We start from the raw sequence: 19,834 nt of genomic DNA, 5'->3' as shown, positions 1-19,834 counted from the left end.
CATTGATCACGGTCTCGAGAAGTCTCCGGATCGTTCTAATTTGCCTTTCCCACGCACCTCCATGATGGGACGCTCCTCCCACATTGTATATCCAGTCGATTTCCATTGTCAGCGCCTTGTAGTGGATCCAGTCTTCGTTTTGCTCTTGTCTGTGCAGTTCTCGCTGTAACTCATTATTGGCTCCCACAAAGTTTGTGCCCCTATCCGAACGTAAAACCTTGACGTGACCTCTCCTGCAAACAAATCTTTTTAGGGCGCAAATAAAAGAGTCGGCAGACAGATCATCAGCTACTTCAAGGTGCACGGCTCGTATGGATAAACAGGTAAAGAGCACGCCATAACGCTTAATCTGGCCCCGACCATGTCGCACATAAAATGGCCCAAAGTAGTCGACACCCGTTCTTGTGAATGCCTTTTCCAAAGCCATTACCCTGTCTTCTGGCAAGTTTGCGCATTTTTGCACTTCAACTGGATGAAATTTCTTCTGGCAGAATACGCACGATTTCAACATCCTTCTAACCGTGGCATTCGCTTTGAGAATCCAAAAGTTCTTCCGCAAATCAGCAAGAACATGCTGCCTACCAGCGTGCCCAGAAAGTCTATGAGTGTCGTGCACAAGCATCTCAGTGTAACTGCTGCGAGAAGGCAAAATGACCGGGTGTTTAGCGTTGTAGGTCAGGTCAGCGTTCTGCAAACGTCCTCCAACTCGCAACAATCCATTTTTGAGGAATGGATCCAACTTGTGCAGGGTGCTTGATGCACGGACATGATTTCCCGCGCGAAGTTGAGTAAAGTCTTGAACAAATGCGTTAGTCTGAACATATCTGATGATTTCTTCCTCAGCTATCGTAAGATCCGAGTTCGTTAAGCGTGAGGAGGGGCCCTCCCCGTGTACAATGCGCGATTTTAGAAGCTTCTTTACCTTGAGGATCCAAGCTACCGCACGAATGAGCCTTCTTCGATCGCTGTAATGCTTGAGAAGCTTTTCAATCGGGTCACTTAATGTATGTTTCACGTTTGTTTCGTCCCTCAGAAGATCATTGCTCACACCAATAGAACTCACTAAAACTTTAAGTTCTGGGTCGTCTTCCTTTAACTCCAGTAGAGCTGAAGGTTTTTTGGGCCAGTCCTTTCTCGACTTCCACAAGAATTCTGGTCCTGTCAACCACCGATCACTTTGTTCACCCCTTGAAACATCATCGGCGGGGTTTAGAGCACTTGGTACGAACATCCACTGCTCTTGAGTAGACCCGTCGTGGATAATAGCTAACCTGTTAGCCACGAAGGTGTGGAATCGTGTTTTCCTGTTCGAGATATAGCGCAAGACTGTCGTGCTATCCGTCCAGAATAGCTCCTGAGTGACCTTACAAGGTGACCCTGCATAAATAATCGCATCAGAGAGTAATGCACTGATTCTTACAGCCGTGACGGCCGCCATCAACTCGAGACGGGGGATGGTCACAGTCTTCAGTGGAGCTAAATGTGCCTTTCCCTTCAGAAATGAGCAATGGATATTCCCCGCTGTATCAACAATACGGACGTAAGAGACAGTGCCATATGCCCACTCGCTGGCATCAGCGAAGTGATGCAGCTCGCACGATACGATGCTTCCAAAAGTTGTTGGCTTAATGCAGCGCGGGATCGATATGAGACTTGTTTTAGAAACATTCATCAGCCATGCTACCCACCTTTTCTGCTCTTCTTCCGGGATTTCCCCATCCCAGTTAACCTGTTTTCTGGCAAGATCTTGGAGGATTCTTTTTCCTTGTAGAATAGTCGGGGCAATCATGCCCAACGGATCATAGAGTGAGCTGACAGCGGACAATAGGCCTCGCCTGGTCTTTGACCTTGAAGTGAGACTCGACATGTCTAAGGAAACAGACAAATCATCTTCCTCAGTTTTCCATATTATACCAAGTGCCAGTTCATCGGGGTGATGCTCATTTTCAATCAAAGCTTTTCTAAGTTTCTTGGACCTGTCATCCGATGCGATAGAATTGACCACCGTCCGGCTGTTGCTCGAGAATTTTGTAAGATTAAAGCCACCCTTGCTACATAACTCCTTGAGCTCATGAGCTAGACCAATAGCTGTCTGCTCGTCGGGAGATGACTTCAGTACATCATCAACATAAAAATTGTGTCGTATTGTGCTTACGACTTCTTCGGAAAAATGAGTTTTGTTATCTTCGGCTGTTCGCCTGAGTGCATAGCAAGCAACGGCAGGAGACGACTTGGCGCCAAAAATATGCACCTTCATTCTGAACTGTTGTAATTCGTTTGACGTGTTTCCATCTCGCCACCAGAGGAACCTGAGTAAATCTCTGTCTGACTCGTGAACATTTACTTGATTAAACATGCCCTCTATGTCAGCTATAAAGGCGATTGGCTCTAATCGGAAACGTAGAAGCACATCTAGAAGTGTGTTGGTTTGGTCTGGGCCCTGAAGCAAGCAATCGTTCAGTGATATGCCCTGAAATTGAGCGGCACAGTCAAAAACCACCCGTATTTTGTCGGGTTTGTGCGAGTGATAAACGGCATGGTGAGGCAGGTACCACACCCTACCATCGTTTCTATTTTCACTTCCTTCTGGAACACGTTCTGCAAATCCTTTCTGTATCATTGTGTCCACATACGACATGTAATCGAAAGCGAACAGTTTGTTTCTTTCCAATCTGAATTTTAACTTGTTTAACCGCGATCTTGCAATTGAGATATTGTTCGGTAAAACCAAACTTTCTTCAGTCAGTGGTAAAGTAATACTGTAGTGATGGCCGTCATGTTCAATCGAAGTATTGACTCTTTGGAGCCACAACCGATCTTCTGCAGACAAACCTCTCCTGGTACAGTGAAGGCTTTCTTCATATTCGTGGTTGTATAGAGATTTTACCATTTCTTCTAGCGTTGTGCTCGCGGTTACGTTTGTCTTGAAGATCGCGGTGTTTGCCGTCTGACCTTCCGTCTGATTTATTCCACATACTATCCATCCAAATCTTGTGAGTATTGCATACGGACTGTTATTTATGCTTGGTATAACCCTCAGTGGTTCCATTGCTAAATATGCATTGGCTCCCAATAACAAACCGACTTCTGATACATTAGAATCTGGGAGATCAATGCCTCGTAAGTGTTCCCACCTTTCAACATCTGCAACCTTAGGGAAATGACCAGAGTCAACGGGAATACTTGGCAGAGTGTAGAGGGGTGGCAGCTGCAAAGTATTGAAGCCCTGGAGGTCAGTAATGGACAACCCCTCTGCTATCTGAGTCGGGATAGAAGCGGCACCATGCACCGTGGTCAGCGACAGCTGCCGACCGGGACGGTGCTCCATACCGAGCAGGCGCAATAATGACGTCGCTATAAACGAATGCGTTGAACCACTGTCTAGGAAGGCGTATGTAGTGTATTGTCCCGAAGAGCTTTTGATCTTCACAGCCACCAACGGCAGCATAGCACCCCTTTTGAGTTCGTCTGCTGCGACACGGCAAGTGGTCGCATTGGCTGTGTTTGTATCCTCTGGCAAAGGCGGCTGTTTAAGCAGCGTTTGCCGATCTTCTAAAGTGCGATCATGCAGCGCCGTCGGATGATTTCGGTTACATAGCTGGCAGCTCACTGGTCTGCGACAAAATGAACGTCTATGGCCTCTACGGAGGCACCCAAAGCATAAAGCATTTTTCATCACAAATTGTTTTCTCTCTTCAAATGGGACGCTGTTCAGCCTGTTACACTCCGTAACATTATGCGTTTTCTCCCCGCAAAACAGACACCCGCTGTCATTCTGAGACTGGGTGCGCGTCGCCGCAACTAAAGGTTTCTGATAACTTTGGGAAAATAATTCCCCTTCGTTCTGCTTTGCACTTGCTCCTTCACGGCTGCTATACATATGTTGTCCAAACGAAGCGTTTGTGGCTATTCTGGCTTCTCGTGCTACAAATTCAACCAGGTCTTCGAAGACTGCTGGCCGCCCCTGATACTCTTCCAAATCGTCTACACGACGTCGCCATCTACTCAGGAGTGGTACCGGTAGCTTCCTTGTAATAGTACGCAGGGTTCGAGGATCATTCATGAAGCTGCACGAGCTTCCTAGTGCATTCTTACAACTGAGGAGCAACAACGAGAACTGGTCCAGCTCTTCTCCATTTTCTGCATTGAGCTGTTCCTGGCTACTTATTCTATCAATAAAGGCAGCTGCGATTGTGCTAGGCTGGCCATACCTCTTGTGCAAAATCTGCATCGCATGTTGATACCCGTCTTCAAGATACATGCAGCTCTCAACAATACTGTGCGGCTTACTTCCCGGAATTATGTTTTGTTCCAGGTAATATAACTTTTCACTGTCATCATCCAATTTAGAAGCGATCTTCATTTCGAAACATCGAATAAACTGAGCGAACTGAGTGGTATCACCCCCAAATTTCTTGATTTCGATCGGAGGCAGACGCATCAACGCTGCCGTCCTTTCTCTTTCGGTTATTAAAGCAGCAGATGTGCCTTCATGAGCGCGGCGACTAAACGCGGGTGGTGCTTGCTGAGATATATCCGGCCGCAAGTTTGGGACGTACTGGAGTGTAGGGTTAGCGTGAGAGTGAGAGATGCGAGGAGTTTCCGTCTCATGTGAGGGTAACGAATGAAAGCTCGCTGGTAATGGGCTTACATCATCATCATTTCTATACGTCTTTAACGCCTGCTCTCTAGCAGTTAATTCATTTAAAGTCGCCTGAATTTCCAGCAGCTCCTGTCCACGTCTAAGTTCAGCGATTTGACTCTCAATGAGCTGTTTTTCTTTTAAGGACTTTAATCTTTCGATGAGAGCGGCTCTATCGGCTGCCTCCTCTGCGCGCCTTAACTCAGACTTAACATTGGAAGGAGACACAGAAGCAGACGGGGACTCAACACGGGACACACTGTCATCGGGATGAACTGCACTATTTTCCAAACATGGCTCGGCATCTAACGTATTCCGCGCTCCTAGCACATTTACCAATCTATTTACAAGCGTGGCCTTGTTTCCTTTACAGCTAAGACCGCGTGCCTTCAGCATCATTTTAAGTTCAGACACTTTCAAATTCTCCATTGTCTCGTAACGGTACGCTAAGAAACTAGGGTGAAGCACAGGCCAACGGGTGTCCAAGTTATGCAGTTGATGCCGTTGATTTAGTTGCCAGGGATTATAATTGCTGTGTAGACCTTACCTCGATAGCAGGTTTGACAACTTTTGTATGAATTCGAATTAGCAATAGCAGCGTGCTATTAATCTTCTTGACAATTCTTCAAACAATTCTTCTTGACGGAACAACACCAGGCTCAAATAATATCGGGAGTAATGATAGCTTCAATGTAGACTCAGCTGAGCCTAAAACTGTGAATATTCGACTTTCAGTTCTTGATAACATTTATTCTTGCATTGCACTATTGTTGATATAGACACCTCGAAACTGTTAGTGCCTGTTGGCATCAAATGGCTTTGGTGATTCGATACGATATCAACTTAATCGTAATTTAACATGTATTTTAACCTCGCAAGTGATTTCCATGTCAATACACCGTCATGATTTACTAATCACTTTTCATTTCGTTTCGTTATTCTTCTGATTTCTTCGTTTTACTTCGCGGTTCTTAGTGTTTCTTCATTTGTTTCGTTTCCTATATTATATTTATCGTTTCGAGGTTTGCCATTCAAGCCATTTCAAAAATTTTCTTTCTCTCCTTTTTGTCTCTCGAGTCTACCTAAATTCGTTAAACTTGTCATTTAAATTTTCACGAGCGGTTATCGCTGCAAAGCCGTCGGGCCCTGGATTTTATGCAATTGTGACTCTTGGTTTTGCTGCACCAACAGTATTCATCGACCAAATTTCACTAATGCATGCCTTTCTCTGTTTTCAGTCAAGGAATTCCTAGAGAAGGCTAAGGAAGATTTCGAAGAAAAATGGAAAAAACCCTTCCAAGGTAAGCATCTTCGACGAGCTTGGCATGTACTGTAATTGTAACAGTCGGACCTGTCATAGTTGCTTGCATGGTTGACTGTGCAAGTGTTTGTGATGCCATCAATACGCCGTGTTTGACAGACAACATGCTCTTCAGGCGCGGATACATGGGGGCCATGGCCCCCCCCCCTTGGCCGATTTTTTTTTCAAAAATAAAATAAGTTAAAAAGCTGAAAAGGGGGCCTCCTGAAAATAAAGTGGCTATTCATGTTGAGATGTTGCCTGAACAGCTAGATAAGCTCAATAGACGCAGTTTTTTTGGGGGGGGGGCCAACAAGTGGGAAGATGGGGCCTCCAACAGGTGGGATTATGGGGGCCTCCTGGTTTCTAATGCCCCCCCCCCCCTTGGAGATTTTCTGGATCCGCCCCTGATGCTCTTAGCCATCAGTTGTTGGTTGCAGTCGGAGTCCCGTTATAAACAGGACTGGATGAACTAATTTATGATGTTGTGCTGTGGAGACCCGGTGGGTCATGTGAGTTGTGACCGTGCGCTGTGCCCTGTCTGAAGCTAGGGGTGTGCACGGTCCTGTTGTATTGCGTCACCTGCGGCCGCTTCAGCTGTGACTAATCCGTCCGAGGGAACGTCTTGAAGTAGTCGTGTAACTTGTGAAACGTTAACGTTTTAGTGAACTGTACCAAGCATGACTTAAAATATGGTTTTATGGACATTGTTTCATTTTATCAGTTGATCCTGCCTCCTATGATATGTATTCGTCATGTTTCGTCCGTTTAGGACTTAATACGATCATAGTTCGATAAAGAAACGACAAAAAATATGTTGTTTAGGTACCGATATCCTAGCTGATACAGCTGTGAATGTAGGTGCGGCTGTGGGGGCGAATACTGAATACGCTGTGTGGATACGCGTGCTTTTACTTACTTAGGTGTGTCGCTGGCTGTGAGTGTGCATTATTTGCGCAAGAGTACGCCTGCTGATGTACGTGATGTATCTGGTATATTTATTGTTAGCTGTTTCCTCCAGCTGTGCATTCTTTGTGCGTCGTCGTGGAACGGGGAGTGGTGACTGGTGATGGCTGGGGCAGGGGGGGGGGCGAGCTGGTGAGTTTGAGTTGGTGAGTTGGTGTGAAGGTGGTGACGGCTGTGAGGCGGCACGATGGGGCGATGTGTGCTGACGACTAGAGGTAGGACGGGACGGCTAGGGGAAGGTAGGGGTGCAGTGGTGTGATGATGGGGCGCTGAGGTGGTCCCCCCCCCCACCAGGAGGGGAGGTGGGGCGGGGCGGAGGGCAGTGGGGTGGTGGGAGCACGCCAGCTGGCCCGCCGCCGCCGGGACACCGGAGCCGACCGTCGGCGGCCGCCGGTACACCTGTGTGACACCAGCCCCCTCCCGCCGCCCCCTCCCGTCGCTGTCAACACCGGCCGGCGGCGTCAACATCGGCACAGTGCCTCCCCCCGTCCCCCAGGGGCAGGGTTAACGACCGGCGGCGTCAACACAGCCACTAGACACAGCTCACTGACACCGGAGCGCCGGCAACCGTAACACACGCTCACCGGCAGACGAGGTGTCACACCTAGCTTAACACTCAACATCAACAAAGGCCGTCCACCAGCCCAAATGACACCTCCTCCTGCTCAACATAACGTGTATGCTAACACACAGACGCTCACACCCGGCGCTATCTCTGCGGTCCGCTCCATTAGGCAGGCCGGCGCTCATTGTCCGATGGTCCCCGCGCCATGCACTGACGTCGTACTGTTGGATCGCGCCGGTACGGGCCCGGCCTGCCGCGGGTCTGTGTGGTTTTGTTTATTTTTACGAGTCTGAGATACCCAGACGACGCTCTGCTATGTCCCGACGCTCGGCATTCGTTGATAGCTCCGCTGAAGAGTCGTTTTATTGCATCAACGCCGCGTGGCTCCGTTAGCGTAAATTGCACCGTGTGTTTTCAGTGACGGTTTGTTAGTATCCGGGCTGTTTTCTACTCTAGCTGCTCTGTTGATATGATCAAGGTTATGCCAAGTGGAATGCACTTAAGCCGGTAATTGGACAATCGCGTGCGGCGCTGTGAAAGCATCCGTTTACTGTGCATTACTCTAATTACGGAGCGAGCGAAGCGAGCGTAGTCTTTCCTTAGATTAACGGAAATTTCTGAATATGAGCGGCCGGCCGGCCGGCCGGCCGGCCGTGCGGACGCTTTTGCGAGGCTTATATCTCAGCAACCACTTGACCGATTTACACGGGGTAATTTTTGTAGGGTAGCTTCATTCCTTCTACCAAGTATTGGACTATTCCTGATGCATGTGGGTGACCCCTTATGCACGTGCCACGTGCAAAACGAAGAGGTGTCAGTTTTGTAATTGTTGCAATATCTCGGTAACTACTTGGCCGATTGCGCTGAAAGTTGGCATGTAGGTAGGCACCCACTAGGCACTGCATATCCATGTGCCAGAGTTGGGGTGCTGCTGCACGTGCGCACGTGCAGGGGTCGTTTCCAGATCTCGAGAACGGCTGGACCGATGGCGCTCAAATTTGGCACACGGTTAGGGACCAGTTAGTAGGGTGCCGTGCACAAGTCAGTTGGGACCCATTCTGCACGTGCGCACGTGCAGGGTGCCGCTTCCAGATCTCGAGAACGGCTGGGCCGATTGTGCTCAAATTTGGCACATCGCTAGAGACCGGTTAGTAGGGTGCCGTGCACAAGTCAGTTGGAGGTACCTCCTCGAAATTTCGCACGTGCAAGGCTCACCCTCTCGCTCGCTCCGTTAGTCGCCCCAAAAGGCGCTATACTGGTTCTAGTGATTCGGATTTGTTTGACACACTAGCTTCTGTTCTGATTACATAGAGTTGGTCTTATGGTTAACTTGCTCCACCGCGAGCTCAACTCATATTGCTAAACTACCCCAATTTTGCTGAGGTACAACACCTAAACTGACGTCAATGCCTACCGGAATTGACCAGTCATTGGCTTGTTTAACTCTTTGTTACCCAGCTGCATCGATGCACATCCTGGACTTAATATCGAAACTGACAGTCGCGCCCGTGTGCTATTTTGAGGACATATGTCGGATATCGCGTGTGATGCGAGACACGCTGTGGGTATCATATGATACATTTGTGACATGGTGCCCAATCGTGCGATGCATTAAAGACATGTGCTGGGTGTCCTATCATGTGCGTTGTGATACATCGGGAAGACGCGATGTGTATCATTAAGGACATGCGCGGGGTATCATTGGGGAGATATGTTTGATATCGTGCCAAAATATCTGTCCCGCGGCCGCCAAGACGCTCCTATAACGCCCCGTCTCAGTGTCACGTGTTGGCCGGTGCGTCTGTCCGTGCTTTGTATATCGTCCCCAGTCGTAGGTCATTGGGAACGGCCAGATTTACGTTGGGCTTCATGTATCGGTGTGTAGGTTCATGTGTGGTTTGTGTGTATCACGTGAAACGTGTTCACTTCACGTGTCTGTCGGATGTGTTTGTGGATGCGCGTGTTATCGTCAGCAGGTGAACGGTCGTGACCTTCTTGGAATGGCGAATGGTGATGACTTCCAGTGACCGAGCCTGGTGGTTACCCGCCAGGTCCCTGGGCTATCCTACTGTTCTAAGGGGCCCCTGGGTCACGCTCGTCAGTCTGGTCACCTCTCAGGGTCTGGGACGAGCCTTGCCGCATAGAATCCAGCCGCGTATACGCCACGCCCCGTCTCTTCTACTCTCCTTTTCTCGCTCCTTCTGTCATTCCCTCTGCAGTAACGTCTCGGCTACTGTCCCCCCTCGGCATAAGTAAATCGTGGTGTATCGAAAGGTGGTGCTCACACGGCTGGCCACTCCGGCGAATAGAAATGACCCTGGCCGGTGTGTTTACCTCAGAACACGTCTGCGCTCGAGGACTTCGACCTGCTGAAGACCCTGGGCACCGGATCGTTCGGCAGAGTGATGCTGGTGCAGCACAAAGCCGGCAAGGACTACTTCGCCATGAAAATCCTAGACAAACAGAAGGTGAGTGAGGGAGGCGATGTGGCTCCATCGGGTTGGTCGGTGCCACACTGCCGGGGCTCTTCGAATGAAAGCCAGCCAGACAATACTAGACCAGACCGCACAAGACCAGCTCAGCTCAAACCAGACTGACCAGACTGCACAAGAGCAGAGGCAGACCATACCGAGTAAGACCAAACCAGACCAGATCAGACCAGACCACACCGGATTTAAGACCGGAGTTCGGGTGAAAAGTCTCGGGGCTGCCGACCCCACACGGACCGTCAGTCGCCGTCGGCATCTCCTGCGCGATCACGCCCGAGATCGTGTCACGGAGCGTTTCACGGTCCGTTGTGCTCTCTTTGTCTTGTACGGAGGGTTTGCGTTAGACTGGCACAATCTCGGGGCGTTGGGATCGGACAATGTATCACCAGTGGGTAGGTTTGTCGGATCGCCGCGGGTCGGGCATCTCCAGCTGACCGCGGCGCCAGTCATGGTGTATATTTTGGTAGACTTCTCTCAAAACAAGGCCATTACGTCTGACCCACTTAGGTCTGTTGTGTTGTGCTCCATATCTCTTCAGGCCACGCGTCCGCTCAGGCTGAGAATTGTGGCTGTTTTGTGGAAGCTCAACGCTAAATTGAACCGTCAATAGTAGCTCTAAAAATGTTTAAGCATTGTACTGGTAGAATGTCTCAATGCTTTGCTCGCTGCCGGGTCAGTGCTCGTTTGACGTTACAATGCCTCCTAAGCTGACAAACGTCCGTGAAACATGCACAAGTTCTCTGACAAAGACCCACCCGCTGATCGGAAAACTTTACATGGTAAGCGCGGCATGTTTTCCGGAAATGACTGGTAGCTGTGGCCCGCCGGACCGGCGCGGCGTCTGGAGGCCCGCAGCCCTCTCTGTCGTGTAGTGGCCGCCGGTTTCTGCCGTGCCCGGCCATTGACAGCGGGCCGTGAGCCGCGGCTTACGAGTGGCAGAGCCGACACAATACCGTCTCCCTCGGTACCCCGCCAGACTCCTGTTCACTGAACGGCGGTAAAGTCCCCAGCCCTTCACTCTGTCGGTGCTTCTTGCTCAAAGGCGACGGAGCTGTCTCGCCGCCATTGTCCGCGCTTGGAGCGCCTCAGCATAAGTTGAAAAAGACGACGAAGCCTCTGAGTTTTGTTTGGAGAGGCGTAATAGCTTACCGTCTCAACAAAACGATGCATGTGATGAAACAAAACGATGCATGTGATGAAACCAGTTTCTTATGCATAATCAATTAGTCAATTCCTTAGAAAATGGGACGACACTGATAATGTTCATAAGGGAGGTGGGTGAATTTGGAAAATGTAGTTGATACTGTCGTAACGCTCGATATTGGCAACATAGATCCTTTGATCTCTTTCGTAGTGCAGGAATATCCGGACCATACAATTTGGAAATATCACGAGTCACGCCGCTTATTATAGCTTATTAACTCCTGACATGAAAAAGTGTTCATCATCTATGCATGCCAATATTCCGGAGCAGCACTCTATATTTGTGGGAGCACGCCATCTGATTGTGATGTTGAGTCAGATACCTGATAAAAACATTCTAGCAATCGCTAGTTCGGCGCCTGCTGGACCGTCTGCTGGCTGAGACCAGCTGACAGCTGGCGTCGTTTCCTCCACAGAACAATGTCTGAAACGCTCCATCGCTGACGACTCTGAGCACCACTTGTGTCGGTCGGGGTGCCGCCGGCGGCTCTGACCGAACAACTGTGCAGTCTGGCCGGCGCGCCAGCTGCCGGCGGCCCCTGATTTATGTGCGGCCGTAATGTACGCCGTCGGCGCCGTCAAGCCGTCGGGGTGTGTTCCGCCGCCTCTGCCGGTCCGGCAGTCCACTAAACCGCTGATGGCGGCCGTATACAGCAGTGATGGTGTGGCAGCATCGACACGGGCTATCATCGGCCGCGGGCCGGCTCCACTGAGTCAGCATCAGCTCCCCGGCCACCGCCCAGCTCACCCACCCCCGTCCCAGCCCGGCGGACTGGCTATTTCTGGTCAGACGTGCTGCCGGCACCTCCAAACCACCCTGACCCCGTCGGACGATCTAAACTGAGCTTTACCGCTCTGCCGGCGCCGGCCGCCGTGAACTCACCGAGAGGTTCGCCTGGGGAGGAGTTCAACAACTTGCTCGCCGGCGCCGCGCCGCAGTTGGACATTGTGTAAACGCTGTGGTCCGGATCGCTGCACCGTCGCCGCGCTGCTGCATCTTTCCCCGCCCATCGCCCCCCGCCCACCGGTGCATGCCCCCCCCCCCCGCCCACCGCTCACCGCCGCCCACTACCTCACCAACCCTTTCGCCCACTACACCCGCCGCCCACCGCCTCATCAACCCTACCGCCCACCGCCCTCCATGGCTCACTATCCCTACCCGGCCCACTACCCCCATGGCCCACTGCCGCCCACTGGGATCCGGGAGGTGTCTGCTGAATCATCTCTGACAAACTATCTGTGCCAACTGAAAGGTCATGATGGTCACTGTCTACGTTAGCTGGGGTTATATTGAAATATTTATTTGTGGATTGCTTCCGATAAGTAATTGGCGTGACGTATGGACTACGCTCTGATCTGTTCAGTCACAGTGTCGTGCTCTTCACATCAGAGGTGCCAAAGCCGATCGGGACCGCTTTGCCAAACTGACGAGCGTACATACACAGACGGCCGCTGTGTGTCGCCTCAGTTGGCGTCTCGTCCCGTCGACCCGCTATGACCCGCTGTGGTGTGTGAAGGCCAGCCTAGGCCGACTCAGTGGGCGTGACTCGGCCACCCTCAGTTCTCCGCCTTCCTCGTCGCCCTGCGCCCTACCAGCCACCCTCAGCCGGCAGCGGGGGTATTTCGGGCCCCGCGCCCGCCGCCCGGCGCACTCGTGTGCTGTTTGCTTGTGTTGGGCGGCGACCGCGGTCGATTTCTGGGTATGACCTTCGCCTCCCCTACTGCGGACCGCTGAAGGCTGCTGCTGACTCGAGCTGGTCGAGCGTCTCACACGCTGCTTCTCGCGCGCTTCCTCGACGTTCTTAGCTAAAGACGCTTCTCCGCGGCATCGCTGCAGTGTCAGCGCCGTGACTTCGTGGGCTCGTTAGCTCGGGGAAAGGTAAATTATAAACACGGCGCGTGTTGTTGCCTCTCACCGGTCGACGTGTTGACGCGTCTGCGAAAACAGCGCACCCGCTACGAAAACAGCCGTGTCATTTATCACGCCGGTGTGGTTGGTGCTCGTTTCTCGCCCCAGTGTCGGTTGCTGCAGGGCTGGCTGAACCCTGCAACGCTGGTCATGTGACGGAGCGGGGTATGTAACAGGAGAGGTCCCGGATAGCGGTTTGACCTAAAGCGATACTCAAGGCAGCTGGGCCAGTGAACAGGCTCGTTTAGGCTTGTCCAGTCTGTGAAGCTGTGTTGCGGCGTGATAGGTTGGTTTAGGTTTATCACACGAAGATGCCAACAGCCTCGCTATAGTGAATTAGTGACAGAAGTGCCATATGGGGATCCACTGGATGACTGGACAATCAAATGCCACCCTTCAGGACTTTTCAGACGCCTTGTTGATGATTCACGCTCCTTGCTCGCACCGTTCTGCTTATGTGACATTCCGGAGGCATTTGGAGCCTACGTAAACTTAAACTGTTCCGTTCAGTCGGAGCTCTAACCGTAAATCTGGATCCTCTCCATATCAGTTAGCCACCGAATAACAAACTGTGGCCTAGCTTTTTCTCGAGCTGAGGCGTTCGCTTCAAATGCCAGCAGCGAAATGGAAAACAGGCCGGTTGGCCTGAAATACATCTTGCGGATCGGGCTAGGAAAACAACAGATCCCGTTTCAGCCGGCGCGCCAGTATGTATGTCTGTTTTGCAATCGCCCGCCGGCGCGCGGTCGGGATCGCCGCTGCCCGGCGCTCGCCGAGGCCGCCAATGGTCCCGAGTGGCCAACACTATTCAGCTCGTTGACTGAAGGTCAAGACATTGATGCGGGCCGCCGCTGTGGCTGTAGTTTCATCTTGTAAGCCGGCGGTCACCGCGATAGTGAGATAGCACGATAGTTGTGGACTGATACGAGGCTTTGTCACGATGGTACAGCGTCACCACAGGAAGTTAGATTGTATCTTGCGGACGTGCTCGGAAGTGCGCACCACTCTACTAGTATTTATTTATATTTTGTCAACGATTGTTTATGTTAAAGGCGACTGACGTCTGCCGGTGTCATTCCTGTATTTTTATTTTTGCTTCTTCCGCTTACGCTTTGCAAAAGCCCGCTCTGAGTGCTTTTACTTATCTGCATTAACTCTGCCCCTGCCTCCCTGCAGAAAAGCTACGCTTCCTCTGCGCTTCCTGAAGGCCCCACGCAGTCGCTTCGCGCATCGCAGCGCTGCGTTATATCACTCAGTCAAAGCCGAGGCACTACAACTCCGTCAAAACGTCCCCCTATCTGGTGCCTCGTCATGAGGTCCGGCTTATGGAAATCCCGTCTCAGAAATCCTCCGAGGATAATGTGGAAGAAAAGCTGCCGACTGCTCCGGCTGAATTCCCACCTTCTCTCGCGGTGTCACCGGGAGACGTGGCCATGCATGGAGTGCAGCCGTCAGGAGCCAATCACATTTCACCCGGCATGCTGCATCACAAACGGCAGCCGTACCGACGACAGATGTGGATAAATTATGTATTCCTGCATAATGGCTTGCATTAGCTCAATAATCTACTTACAGGCACAGCCAACTCTGGAATATGGTAGCCATGCAGCGTCCTAATAAATTTAGATTAATATTTGCGCCGTCATGGAACTTGAAAGTTGAATCCACTGTCTTCCTATTGCGCATAACTTTCACCGTTAGCCTGTGTTACAGAGCGCTATATTTGCTCTCAGCTGAGACTCCTTTAGTTATCAAATCCAGAATAGCCACTCTAGCTGCATAGCATTTCTATTTCGGTGTCGCACCTGGTATCCATGCAGAGCGGATATTGCGGACAGCGTCGCCCGCAGTTAGATCAAATTTAGCTGTATTCTATTCTTATCTGGTGGACATCCTGGATATCCCTTTTACGCTCATACGGCATGTTCAAATGTCCAATGTGACACCATCATTTCAGCCAGCAGTGTAAGAGCCGGATATTGCCGGCTCTGAAACGACACGGATCCTCTCCGGCTGGATAAAGCGTGGAGAATTGTGGTGAAGGAACGTCTCCTTGTCGCCCGTTTTTGCCTTACTAAAGGTATGTGATCTGTGCTGCAAGTTATTGATTGATGAGACAGATGCTGACCTGCCCAGGCTGATGCAGTATAAACACGGTGATTGGCCGGGCTGTAACGGTATTTTTGGCACCGCCATTGGTGCCTCTTAGAATTCCGTCTCGGATGTGTCTCTATATTGGGATGGTATTTATGGCCAGAGCTCGGCAATCTGTGGCACATTTTCTCTCAAAGAACCTGATACACAAACTGTTATACCTGACTCGTGCCTAGAATAACTCTGCTGACGTCATAGTTAATAAGCTCATGCGAGCGGTTTCAGGTAGGTATTTCCTCTCAAATAACCGCTGTTGGCCAGCATTCCACCATTGGAATTTCATAAAAGGCTATAAGCAACTGCTTGTTTGTGTTTGTGGGCCGGATCGTACCTTTCAAGCTTTGATAATTGGCAAAGAAGAATTACCTACACCTATTCCAATGTTTTCCGTGGCTTGGCGCCACCTTGCGATGCGCGGCATCCCCATTCAGTGTTGTGTGCCTCCGTCGCCCCTCCCCCGACCCCGGAGGAACGTCATGACCGACCGTGACCGGCGGCCGCCCGGGACGCCCCCCCCCCCCCGGCTCCATCGATCGACCCCCCCCCCCCCCTGGCCAGACGGTGGCCGCGTTATTGGACGAGCCATGCAATAAGGATGAGTGGCCCGTGAGATGTCCGTCCGTCCGGGGCGCGAGGGGCACGCCCCCCCCCCTGGCACAGCTGACGGCCTCTCAGGGCCCGCGGGGACACCCGAGGGTCAGCCGGGAGCACTGACCTCTGACCCCGCTGAGGTCGGGGTCGGCGCGCGGCCTCTGTAGCCCGCGGCGATGCAGTACAGCGTGTGATTGTTGTCCGCGTCGCTGTATCGTCGTCGTGACAGCGGGCTGTCGGGCGCGAAGAGCGACTGATAAATGGCCGACGAGTGGCCGGCGGGTCTGGACCGACACTGCTATCATATGTCGCGGTACGTCGGACCGCCTATCGGGGTGGTCGGCGACGCGGGCCGGTGCCGGGCTCCTAACGAGGCTCCGCGGGCCGTGACATCAGCTCGCTGATGGCCACGTCATCGGCCGGATCAGGCCACTGACGTGGCGGCTGCGGCTGCTGTCGTGACCTCACTAAGGTCAGCTCTGGACGGGGAGAGCAGAGGGAGAAGTGCTAGTCGCTCTTTTTCAGGCACGTCCCGGGCCGCTAGAACTATGTAGATCTCTTTCATCTGGAAAGAAATCCATGGACAAGACAAGCAGATGAGTCGTCATTCACTTTTATGTAGACCTCGCCCCGTCTTCCAAGTCAACCCACCATCCCCAGATCACCCCCCGGCCCCCTGTCCATCACTCATACACCCCCAAGTCGCCGTCCTGCGCTCCTCCCCGTCCCCAGCCCCGAACCCGGACGGACGCGGGTCTGACCGGTCACTGGTCAGGGCAGGGCACCGGTGCGTGCCACCCGCCCATCGGTCCTGTGGCACTGTCGGCGGTGTCACGCTCGCCTGTCGGCCGCAACGCCGCCTGACCTTTAGCGGAAGCTCCGGTCAGCCAGCGTGTGCGGCGGTACAGTGAGGTAAAGCCGCTCCAGCGCTGTCCCATCGCTAGACCGTCCCACAGCTCCGCTCTCCCACCACACAGCTTTGCAGAATGGGAGCCGAGCTGCACATCAGTGCGACTCGCAGTCGCCGGCTGAAGGGAGCTCGTTCGAGACGGTATATTTGGCGGCACACTGACGAATGGCTTTGGTCGTCTGTGACGCCCGGGTCCCGCTGGCACACGGAAAATGAAATTCCGGCTAAAAATGGCCACGCGTCACTGACAGCTCGGGTATGAAATGGCTGGCGGTACTGCGTGGTGCTGCGGTGTGCTGTGGAAGTTGAGAGTCGGAAACCGAGGGCTAAACCCGACGCTGGGTTTGATCTTGTGCTGAACTTCCAGGATTACCTGTAGAGCACCTGGATTGGTGATGAATTGGTGATTATGATGCTCCGCAGCAGCGCACGGTCAGCCACTAATGACTGCATAATATTGATTCTTCTATTTTAAAAGTTCTGCGCAGTGGCCGCCATCCGTGATATTTGACATAACTGGCTGCAAGCATATCTTCAATAACGGCTGGTGATATGTCGTCGATGTCCTACGACCTGTACCAAATGGCCGCACCAAATGTCGGATTGGGTGTGGTCCCGGTGGATGAATTAATTCGTCCGGCTCTATAATACAGATGCGTCGTCCCCCTGGGTGGCGTGTGGCCCGAACGGTGACATCGCAGTTCGTAGCGATCGGAATTTAATACGGCGACGAGGAACTCGTCCGTGAAATTCAGCCGATGGCCAGCCATGATTTTATGGCGTTCGACTCAATCATGTGGATGGCTGGGGAAAGATTGGACGCTTATGGGATCGCGGAATTGGTGTGAGATCGTATACAGATCTAAAATAGATGATGAATTTTTGCGTTTCCGCTTGTTTTCGTCAGGGGCGGCGCCACGGGTTTTCGATAGGGGGGGATGGGGACTGTAGCTGTCCGAAAATCCCAAAAGTAGATACTGATCGTGTATGCAAAAAAAAAAAACGAGGCACGTAACGCCGCGAAACTTGGCAAAGCCCAAAACACATCGAATGGTGCATCCCGTTTCCAAACTTATCCTAGGACACCTAAGATCGATCACCTTTTCAAGCATCCTTGCCTCTAAATCAAAATTTGCAGTCTTGCCAACTCAAAGCTGGTTTCCTACAAGCTGCGAATTGCTTAGGGATACTGGCCGCGTGGCCGAGTGGATTGGGTGTCCGGCTGGAAATCCGGAGGCGGGAAGTTCGCGACCGGTCGGTCAATGTCGAGTAGCAGTGCCAACTATTCTTACGTTTCGTACTTTCAAATTTTCGATCTTACGTCTGGTCAGCTTCATGGATTCACCATCATATAGTCATGGAGGAAAAGTGGGAATGTCTTCTGCTCTGACAAGTGCGCCAAAACTGCAATATAATTTCAGAATCATGACATCACCACCTGATCCATATGCAACGGGCAGGGTGCAGCTAATGGCTAGCCGTCAGTGGTCATGTCATTGGTGGTCACTCAAAAGGTCATGCTAGGTCATGGAAGGTCACCAGCCGTTATTTGATCACACTTTCTGATGGATTTTACTTACCAAGAGCTTCGCGGGAAAAACGAGCGCATGCCGCATGCACCGTTGAAAAAAATTGAGTGAAAGGGTCTCAGGTCCGGCGGCCTCTGCAGGTGAAATGCCCCAGGGTAGGATTCCGGTCCTTGTTGATTAACTTCGTCAAAAATGGCAGTAGAGCTGTGATGTCGGCACCATTGTGTTCGTCATGATCGAGCTGGCACGACCTGCATCGTTCTCATATTCACCCTCCAATCGTAACAACACAGCATGGGGATTGGCAAATGGCGGGGCACCCCCTTTAAGAGGTAATGAAGGTCTCTGGAAACCTCATCCCTCATCTCTTTAGCATTAGTGGCTCTCCTTATGGAACAGGTTTCTTGACTGGTCTGTTTCACCCCAGAATTCAAAGACTAGTCAAGGTAAAACCGAGCGCACCACAGTGAGCACAATTTGATAAGCTGGTGTATCTCAGTTTCCATGTAGAACCTTTCACGTATCACGTACCTAAAACACTTTCGTGCACTCATGCAAAACAACTGCCATGTTTCAACAGCTGGTAATGGCATTTTCATAGCCGCTGACGTAAGAAGGGGAGGGGGGGCTCGATTAGACCCCCAGCCGTTCGGCCGCCGACCGAACTTTGTTTTGCAGAAAAAAAACGAGTGCTATCGAACTCCTTGACGAGAGGGAGCCGATGCTACCCAATTGTAAGGTCTTGGGCTACTGCGTGCTTTTTTGGTCCTGCCTGTGATCTATCCGAACACTTCTCCCCACAAGTGCTGGGGTTAAATGGCATAGATTTCAAATGGTTCCTGTGGTAGAACTGCCATGCTTGAATTTGACTAATTAGGAATGGAAAATATCCATATAGTAACGGAAATCTATGGAATTTCAGTTAACTTGGTTTTGTCGGCAATGTGGTCTGGCAGTGGGGTGGGGAGGTAATAACCCTGCCTGGCGCCCCAAAAAAGGGGGCACGATCCCCGAGGCCCTGCCGATCACCTTATAGGCATCACAGCTCCACACCTTTTGCAGATGGCCAGGACCCCCTGCGATACATCCCAACAGCAATCTTTATTCAGAACCTGCCTTGATTAACCAACGATGCATTAAATGCGACGGATAACTTTACAATGCATTATTATCAATTATTGAACGGGCCTCGCCGATAGGGGGGTACTGTACCCCCCTAACTTTCGATAGCGGGGGACCTGTCCCCCCCGTCCCCCCCAGTGGCGCCGCCCATGGTTTTCGTTCATTGTTTCATGGCTAATGTGATGTGAAAATCGGCACGGTGTTCCTTATCATTTTTCTTTGCGTTTTGCTTTTTCATTTTACGGCAGCAGTTCCTTCTATTGCTTCCTCACAATCCCTCGCTTGCTTTTCCCTTCCCCACTTCGTCTGAAGTGTCCAGCTACCCGGACATATTCCTATATGTATGTCTCTATATGTACATATGTATCTAAATCTATCCATCCAGTTTGACACAGGCGTCCGCCGCGCTGATCAGCGCCCTTTGCCTTCTTAATCTTCCACACATTGAGCGCAG

The 19,834-nt window shown here is 51.6% G+C and overlaps 1 protein-coding gene across 19 annotated transcripts in view; it reads left to right on the top strand.

Annotated features, from left to right (window-relative positions):
- Positions 1-19,834, top strand: part of LOC122382523 (cAMP-dependent protein kinase catalytic subunit 1) — a 142,663-nt gene that overhangs the window by 100,243 nt on the left and 22,586 nt on the right. For 18 of the 19 annotated variants that reach the window (XM_043367960.1, XM_043367969.1, XM_043367965.1 and 15 more), the window contains 2 exons: positions 5,881-5,943; positions 9,813-9,941. In XM_043367960.1, coding sequence (XP_043223895.1) covers positions 9,879-9,941 — 63 coding nt within the window. In that variant the 5' untranslated portion in view covers positions 5,881-5,943; positions 9,813-9,878. Of the gene's footprint in view, positions 1-5,880; positions 5,970-9,812; positions 9,942-19,834 lie in introns of all 19 variants that reach the window. The other variant, XM_043367971.1, reaches the window with a different exon arrangement.

This window comes from Amphibalanus amphitrite, unplaced genomic scaffold (assembly GCF_019059575.1).
Source record: "Amphibalanus amphitrite isolate SeventyFive unplaced genomic scaffold, NRLGWU_Aamphi_draft 000141F_arrow, whole genome shotgun sequence".
In the NCBI taxonomy this organism is placed as follows: domain Eukaryota; kingdom Metazoa; phylum Arthropoda; class Thecostraca; order Balanomorpha; family Balanidae; genus Amphibalanus; species Amphibalanus amphitrite.
The sequence above is the reverse complement of the archived record's forward strand: the minus strand, read 5'-3'. Positions and strand labels throughout refer to the sequence as shown.